Source organism: Petaurus breviceps, unplaced genomic scaffold, assembly GCF_028583685.1.
Source record: "Petaurus breviceps papuanus isolate PSGF00001 unplaced genomic scaffold, PetGlider_PUasm1.0 140, whole genome shotgun sequence".
Lineage (NCBI taxonomy): Eukaryota > Metazoa > Chordata > Mammalia > Diprotodontia > Petauridae > Petaurus > Petaurus breviceps.
The window spans coordinates 17562105-17571566 of NW_027185698.1; the positions used below are offsets into that span (position 1 = coordinate 17562105).

At 34.6% G+C, this 9462-nt stretch overlaps 1 protein-coding gene across 1 annotated transcript in view; it reads left to right on the top strand.

Moving 5' to 3' along the window:
• Positions 1-8972, top strand: part of DHX15 (DEAH-box helicase 15) — a 76819-nt gene extending 67847 nt beyond the window's left edge. Inside the window, exons 13-14 of the mRNA XM_069069074.1 lie at positions 3868-4037; positions 6580-8972. Coding sequence (XP_068925175.1) covers positions 3868-4037; positions 6580-6697 — 288 coding nt within the window. The 3' untranslated portion in view covers positions 6698-8972. The remainder of the gene's footprint in view (positions 1-3867; positions 4038-6579) is intronic.
• Positions 8973-9462: the final 490 nt, after the last annotated feature.

Genomic DNA, 9462 nt, shown 5'->3' on the forward strand with positions numbered 1-9462 from the left:
CTCTGATTTAAGGCTTTCCTTTCTTTAATCCATACTTAAGAGAACTCACTTTAGATTTCTGGCCATGTCTCTCCCATGCTTGAAATTTTTAGTTATTTTTTGAATAAATAAAAATCCTGAACCTGGCATTGAGGTCATCTTCGTTAAATACCACTTATTTACATATTGCATTTCGTCAAAACTTGGGCTAATAGCTGTTCCTCAATCTCATTATGCCCTCTCCTGGCCAACCCCCGTGTCTAGAATGTACTTCTTCTACATCTCTCCCTATTAAAATACATCCATTAAAGTGGAGCCACTTTTCTAGGTACTTTCCCTGATCTTCTGCTTCCCTAAGTACATCCTTAAGAGCTTTTTAGGTATCTCTCTATATCAAAGTATGCCTTGTACTTATTTCCTCATATGCCTTACCCCTTCTGTCCATGGCTTTCAGAATTAAAGAGAATTTTCTGTGCGCTTCTCTGTCAGTTCATACCTATCTATAGCTATGTTTCTCTGTGTGTAAATGTATTCTTTATATAAACTGTATTGCCAAAGAATCATTGCATAGGACAGATTATGTCCATTGATAATATCAGATATTAAGGAAGACAGGCCTTTTGCTTTTGTGAGAATGAACTGAATAGAGAAACAAGGGTGAGAATATTTTCTGTCATATAGTAGAATTATAGAAAATAGTTGATTGCATAAAGCTCTTGCATTTTTGTCACAAGAGTTATCTGGAACTGTACCTATACTTTAATTCTCACTTTTTTTCCTGTTCATTCTGTGATTTTACTGATTATACTAAACGTGAATAATAAGACTAATTGAACATTGTATTTCTAGTCTGTTTTGAATGATCTACTTTATTATGAACCCATTGCAATACAAAGGCAAGAACTACCTTTAGTCTTCTAAAACCTTGGAAGATAGTTGATTTTCCTTGTATTTTCAGGAAAGAAACCCCACAAGTGCTCATATTATCTCATTGCTTTACTTCAACCCTTAAGAAATTCTTTTAAATTTTAAATATTTTTTTGGTGTAATTTTGTCTGGTATTGTCTATAGGAAAAAAAATTTTTTTTAAGTTACCAACTTATATGTAATAGCTCTGTATGTGGATGATTTCTTTTTGTATTCTTCCCTTAGCCTTCCTTTCTCCAGGGTCCTTTAAAAATATTAAATAGACCTTATTAACCACAGTAGAGTGCTTGTACAGAAGAATCTTAAAGTAAATACAAAGCAGGACTAAGGCTATTTTTTTATTCCATTTCTAACACTTGATGAGAAAAGAAATGATTGAGAATAGTTGGAGCTTATCCATTTGCTTTTATATCTAGTTGAGTCTGTTTAAACACAGCATGTCCAAAGATTGAGAGTGCTAGTGGGGAATGGAGATAATCTACTTTCATCCTCACCTCACTTAATTTTTAACTTTGTCTTGATAACCTTTTGTTATTTAAAATGCCACTGATTTTTTTAAAGTAGCTTTTTAAAGAAATGAGAAAATAATTGTGAGAATGATTTTTATCATACTTTGAAGCATCTTTTCCCTTAAAGATTTCAAATACTCCAGTTTGCTTTTTCCCCGTGGTACTAAATTAAGTAATAATAGCATAACACTGACTAGGTTTTTAAATTATATTTAAAATTTTGAATGGCTAGTTTATCAAACAAATAAGTAAGTATTCTCTTCTTGGGGAATCTAATCATAGAATCCTACGATTTCTTCAGAGCTGGAAGGAATCTTAGAATTCATCTAGTTGCATCCTTCTATAGAAGAGAAAGACCTGAGAGGTTAACGGATTTTGTCCCATGTGCAGCTTCTGCAATTATTTTTTTTTAAATGAAGCACTTGATTTGAGCCATTCCTTTACAGAACCCAGTTTGAAATTGGAAACATTCGTCCCCATCACTTTGATTTACTTAACTTTGTAAAATCACTATTCTGCACCATTTTATCAGTGAGAACTAGAAAATTAACTTTGTAGGTGATAGAAACTTTTGCAGATCTTCATCAAACATGGCATGTGTTGAGAGGACAGTATTACATAGTGGGGAAAGCCCTGGATTTGGAGTCCAGAGACCTGAGAAAAAAATTAGATGTCATATAATTTACTACTTTTGTGGCAAAGTGAGCCTTAGTTTTATCATATGTCATCTGTAAAATGTGGTACTAATACTGTACTAGTTGTCTCACCAGGGCTGTTTTGAACAAAGTACTTTATGAATTGCAAGATTTTATAATTAGTGTAATAGAGATGCTTCATGAGAAGAGCAGTATCAGTGCTAGGGAGAAATGTAGGTGCTCTGTGTATGACATTATATGCAATGATCCACACTCATAGATTCCCATTCCTTAAAGAATCAGGAAGAGAAGTACATTCTTTCTCATCTTATTGTTTATGTCCAACGATAGTTACTTTGCAGCATTTGGTTTTAATTGTTTTGTTGGGCTTTGTTTTATATTTGTACAGTCATTTTATATTGTTTTTCTTAAAGCACTGTAATATTCCATTCTATTAACTAAAATATGTTTAACCAGTCCTCAATCATGGGACATTTATCTCTAGCTTTTTTGCTATTGAAAAAAGTGCTAATATAACTTGTGTGCATGGGGATTGTTTTTACAGATTGTCTTAATTGATTTTTTATCTGAGGTAATTAGATCTAATAACCAGAATCTACAACAGTAGTACCCCATTTATATAACATTGTTGGGAGAAGAGGTCTTAATTTTTGTATATTTTGTAGAGAGTTGAAGCTTTACCCTTTTAATCACTTTTTTTTTTAATTAACCATTTTGTTAGAAAGTGTTTCTTAAATGTTTTTGATACTTCCTTGAACATAAGGAAAAGTGACATCTTTTCTCCCTCCTTGTCCTTCTAGGCCTCTCTGTTAAATAGTCTTCTTCGTAGATGCTCTTTCATGATTTGACATAAAATTATTCTCTGCTCAATTTTTCTCCTCTTTTCATTCCCACTGTTTCTTAGTTTCCTTTGCTATATCATTATCTGTGTCTCACCTCCATTTGAGGGTGTATTCCATAGCTGTCCTGGGCCCTTTCCTCCCACCCCCTTCAACATTTTCATGGTCATCTAATTAGTTCTCATGAATTCAGTTATTTCTGTGACAGTGACTCCCAGATCTATATATCCAATTCTTAACTTTCTCTTGAACCCCCAGTCTTGGATCACACCCACCTGGTGAATATTTCCTCCTAGGTGTCCCATAGACATCTGAGACCTTTGCCTTCTTTTAGACATCATTTGTTAACTGCTAAATTATATTCATGGCCCTGCATGCTATCCTCAGTCTGTCAGTAGGCCAGAAAACCAAGTTTGTTAGGTTTGGATCAGTTCAGTTCAATAATTTGAATAAGCGTTCATTTTGTACTGGATAACTTCAGTTCTACTTTCTGTAAGCTCTATAATTGGAGGTCATACAAGCATAAGATTTAGTGCAAGAAGACCTTAGAGAGTTCCCTTTTTCTGATCACTTCATTTTACAAACTAGGAAATTAAAGCTCAAAAATCAAAGCCACCCAGGTAGTGCTGGTTTTGAGTATCTCTTCTGACTCCATATTCACTGATCTGTGAGTTGTATTCCAGGAAACTGCATGTAAAGGTGGATCATACAAAACCTGATTTTATATGAGAAGTTATCTTCATCTCTTCTAACACTAGAAGTAGCCAAAGAGAGGGCAAAAAAGAAAAGAATTTTAAAAAGCCTTTATTAGGTAGTTTACATAATGGGAGCAGTGAAATCTAAAGCAACAAAAATTGGAGGTGATACGTATAATTGATTAAATCAGTATCTCTTAAACCACTTTAACTTTACAATACATTGAAGCATTGTATTGATTTAGTTTGGTTTTGATTTTAGGTGGCTCATTTGGAACGAACAGGGCATTACTTAACTGTAAAGGACAACCAAGTAGTGCAGTTACATCCTTCAACTGTTCTGGACCACAAGCCAGAATGGGTGCTTTACAATGAATTTGTCCTTACAACAAAGAATTATATCCGGACGTGTACAGATATTAAACCAGAATGGTAAGCAGATATTTTTATCTACAATGTTATATTTTTCCTCAGAATCATGTGGTAGAAAAATAGTTTATACTTTGTGTGATGTGCTAAGTCAGGAATGGGGAACCAGCAACCTCAAGATCATATGTGGCCCTGTAGGTCCTCAAGTGCAGCCCTTCCACTAAATCCAAGCTTCACAAAACAAATCCCCTTAATAAAAGAGTATGCTAAGTGAATGTGTGCTGATGGAAGATGTCTAAAAGTTAATCAGTTTATGAATTAACAAGTTCAGAGTGAATAAAGGAATTAAATTTGTAGTATTGTGTTATGTAGGATCTTCTCTTGGTTGATATTGTTTCTGTTTTTTCCTTTTTGCACATTTGATATTTGACATTATGTACCTGGAAAATTGACCCAGACTATGACTTCACCTGTATGTGAAGTGTTCAAAATTAATTTCTTTTGCTTCTCACTAGCCGAGGGACTTCACAGTTGATATCTTTCACTCAAATGTAAATATAAACATACCTGCCTCAAGTGTGGTTAATATATTTAGCAATTCAGTAGGAATGCTCGTTCACATTGATGTCAGGTTTAATATTTACTAAGCATTCACAGTAAATTTGTGAGGTAGATAATACAGATGTTATTATCCCCACTTTACTGTATAAGAAAGGGGCAACTATGTGTTGCAGTAGATAGAGCACTGGGCTTGGAATCAGGAAGATTATAGAGTTCAAATCGGGCCTCAGACACTTTACTAGCTGTTACCCTGGACAAGTCACCTAATTCCTATTTGCCTTAGTTCCTCACACTAGAGAAGGAATTTGTAAACCCTCTTTGCTGAGAAATCCTCATGGACAAAGTCACATAGAGTTGGTCACAATTGAACAACCACAGTATAAGAAAATAAAAGAAATCGAGTGTGAAGTGATTTTCACAGGGTGGACCAAGTAGCTGGTCAAGCCTGGATTCATACTTAGGTCTTGTAATTCCAGGATACTCTCTGCAGTACTTAGTTGTTCCATAACCTTACTAGAGCTGCCATGGAGCCTTCTACAGGACACAGTGGTGTTTTCTGTCCTAGAAAAGTTTTTGTTTTTTTAATAGACAAATTGATCTTTACCACTATTTATCCTAGCATTTGTATTCCTCTCGCAGCTTTTTGGGTTCATTAGTTCATTTCCTCATGCCTAAAGTCTTCAGTGTGAATGGCTTGTTTTTACTGTACCCACTCAAGTATCAGGGACTCCTGAGGAGAGGAGCATACTGAAAAGTGAGTTGGAGAGTTCAGGGGAGAGTTGAAGCTAAAAGCCCAAAAGTGAAGAAAACTGATCCAAGTGGGGTGCACAATATATTACATGAATAGAGTAACACTGACAGGTTTTTCATTGTAAACGAATTATATCGCTATGAACTAAAGTCCTGTTTTATCTCGATCTTGCCTGCAGCTGATCCTTCCAACCTAGGGACAAGTAGATGTCTCTTTGTTTTTGATTTTCTCTTTAGTCTTCTCTTCTTCCTTTCCCCTTACTTTTTTCCTTTTTCCTTCATGGATAGCTTTATCTAGATTGGAGAAGGGTTAATTAAGGTTACCCCACTAGTATAGTTTTACTGACTGTTTCTTCCTTTAACTCATTTAGTGTTTTCCTTAAAGATATTGGATGCTGTACCATTTGGTACATTCCCTTTACTTGATTTCATTGGTATAGAGAACTCCCAGTGCAGATTGGCATCTACATAAATGGATAAAGAATTATTTCTTAGTGGAATGTATATTCTGGAAGCCATTTCCCGTTGTCCTGATCTTTGTCTTGCCACTTTACCCAGATGGCTAACCTTGCACAGCCCTCCCTCACTTTAATCCAGTTCAGTTGAAAGTCAGGGCATCATCTTCCTGACATTGTGGGCCTCTTCAAGAATGAAGGACAAAAAAACAATAAATTCTGAGATAATTTATTGTGTGCTATATTTATTTTCTCTATTCCATGTTAGTAACTTAGTAATTTAAGTTACTCTTATGGAGGTGCAATTCACTTGATCTCTATGAAAATTCAAACAGAAACTTGATTAACACTGTAATTGATAATAGTATTGGTGAAATATTATCTTCTGTACAAATGCAACCTAGAACATAGTATAATTTTTATAATTATTTAAAAATAGAAAATAATTAGAAGTTGAGTGGAAGTAATAATGGAGTAGAGCTGGAAGAGTAGTCTCCTCTTGCCTGAGAGATGCTGTGTACCTCAGATCCCCTTCCTTTACTAATGGGAAGAGAGCTTTTGTCATTATTTAAAAATCATGTGGAAGTGTCGTTTAGGACTACAAGATTTGAGAGGGAAAAAAGCTTTTAGCTTGCTATACCTTCTAAAACCGATTTTGAGATTTTTTAATATTAGATTACTTGAAATATTTTTTATGCATTCTTATTAGTTCATTGGATTTGCAGATTTCATTGTGTTCAGCAGTATGATCATCTGTAGCTATTGTTCGAGTAACAACTATTACCTAAAAATGTCTTAATTAAATGTGACTATAGTGACTTTTAACTGTTTGTTGACAGGTTGGTGAAAATTGCCCCTCAATATTATGATATGAGCAATTTCCCGCAGTGTGAAGCGAAGAGACAGTTGGACCGCATCATTGCCAAGCTTCAGTCCAAGGAGTACTCGCAGTACTGAGCCGAGGGCTCGGGGCGCACGGACTCCAAGTTCGAGTTGTGCTCTTCGCACTGGTTCAATGATGGCCTTTATTTGAAAGCTTTTTAATTTTTCTTTACAGTAAATATTCCATTCTGATTTCATAAATTAAACATTTATGCCTCCCTTTTGTGTTGACACTGTAGCTCATACTGGAAAAGTCGATCAATGTTTTGCAGTTTATTGAAAGTAGTTCTATATATATAACAATGTTATAAGCATTTCTTTAGAAATGGTTGAAAATGCTTCTAAAATGTGATTATCGACCATGGTATGCATGATCGTTGTAATTGTTGACATTCCTTTTAGAAGTTGTGAAATGTTACAACTTGTGCTTATGTAGACACAATCTTCGGTCTCAGTACAGAGGCAATGACTTCAATAAAGTCTATTTATACTAATTTTGGCCAGAGTACTTCAGTATCTTTGTTCTGGTCTCAGAATGGATAGATTCCCTTTCCCCTTCTTCCCTCAGTGTAAATGGTAAAGTAATGATAAATGTAACATCTGTGATATGAAAAAAAGGTTTACATGTTATATATCTCTCATATAAACTCAGGTCAATTCAATTTTCTCTACAATGACTTCTTAGAAATATCAAATTTATCATTCAAAGAGCCTATCCTGGAGTCTTGGTGTGTTAAATAAGATGTGTTATAATTGGACAAAATGAGAATGCTAGTACATAGTTTTCATTTAACATAAAAATTCCAGAAGATAGTATAAGGATGATCTCTTCTCTTTCCTCCCCCCATCCCCCGAATATATTTTGGGGTGGGGGCAGGACTGATATCTAAAGAAAAACTTTCAGTCCTGTCTCTGAAAGGTACTAACTATATAATTAGTCTGTGACCTTGGGCAGGTCACTTACCTTCTCCCATGTTACAAGCCACTTAATTTAGTTAGACCATTAAGTTGTAGGAGAGTTGCTGACCTACATCAGTGGATGGAATTTTCATACAGAATTTTCTGCACTGATGAAATCACAGGCTTTGATCCCCTTATCATCACCACGCTACACTGACTCGCCTCCAAAAAGGAATGAAAAGTTGTATTACTAAATATTTTTAAAGATCATTCTTTTCCTGGTTAATTTAAAAGACAGTTTCTTCATGCTGGTTTATGAAACTGATTGAGTGGGAAGGTCTCACAATAGATCCCGAGTGTTGAATGTCCTGGGCCAGGGAGCATCTTTCATTTTAAAGGTAAAACATTTTCAGATCATGATTTTGAATTTTTTACCTTGCAGTTAGGCTACTAAAACTATCATCACGAATCCAAAAAAAAAAAAAGTCCATTTTTGTCTCCAGGGAAAAAAGATTTCTATTTGTTTTTTGGATCTCATATAAACCAATTTTTCTCAACTGTAAGTTTAATAAATGTGCTATTAATACTTCATTTTATCAATTTTTAAAGGTAAATTTGTAGGTATATATTGTGATTCAAAGGTACATTTAGTAGTTGATTTTTAGCATTAACTCTTTGAAGCCACTTACAAGGCCTTACATAATGGTAGCTGTCATTTACTAAATAATGCCCTAGTGACCTTGAAGGAACTAATGTACCTAATTTGTTTCCAAAGAATAATTTCTACACTAGGAGATTATGCCTGATTACATTTATAGATCAATTTAAAAACTCAACTGCACTTGAGACCTTTGGCTACATTACCTGCTAGGGGCCAGTGTGTTTCTTTTTCTTTCTTTTTTTTTCCCTCCTTTTTAAAAGGTAAGCTTAATAAAAGTGACCTACTGGCACTTGGCTCAAAATGTGTTTTCATGAGAAAGTATTGTCAAAGGAATACACTTATAAAAATGACCTGTTTAAAAATCTATGCTACAAATGTACAGTTTCTGGGTCATTGTGAATGTCAATTGGAGCCTTTTACAGTCTATAAAAATCTATAGATTCCAATGTGGCTTACTTAAAATGGAATAATCTTGAACTTTAAATTTGATGCTTGAAAGCTATGCATTTCAATTGGTGTTGCATGAAGATTTTCAGTTTTTCAGAGCAGACTTTAGCAAAGTTTCTAGAAAAAGTAGCATCAGTCTAATAGGCTGTTTGCTACTGGGAATTACCATTATTAGGAGACAGTAGATCTAAGCAACTTCCTCGCCTTCATCATGTTTTAACCTGACCAAACCCTACGCTTTCTAATGATTGAAAAATGTGTCTAAGTGACATTATGTGCCATGTTTGTTTATAAAGATTGCCAATTCCTACTTTACAATTAAATTTTGTTCAGTGTGTTAAATTCTTTTTCATTTTATTTTCCCAACAAGGAAGGAATTTTGGAGTTAATTTTCCAATGCAAGAGGCAACTGTTAATTTAACGTTCACTGTACCCTTTAAATTACTTAATTCGGAAATTAAGCAGAGTCATAGAATTTTAGACTAGGAGACTGAGGTACAGAAAGGATAAGTCCATAATCATATGGCCAATTAGTCACTATTATATTAAAAATAAACTAGACTGGGGCGGCCAGGTAGCATAGCGAGTAAGAGCACCAGCTCCAGTGTCGGGATGACCTGGGGATCAAATCTGGGCTCAGATACTTAGCACCACACCCAGAAATAACTGGCCGTGTAACCTTGAGCAAGTTACTTAACCCTGATTGCTTAAAAAAAAAAAAAAAAAAACAACTAGACTATTATATGAAAAGATGAGGTTTTTATTTTGGTTTTCTTGAACTAGGAAATTTTTAAAGCCTATTAAAAAGAAATGTCTCTTATCTCTTGAAGTA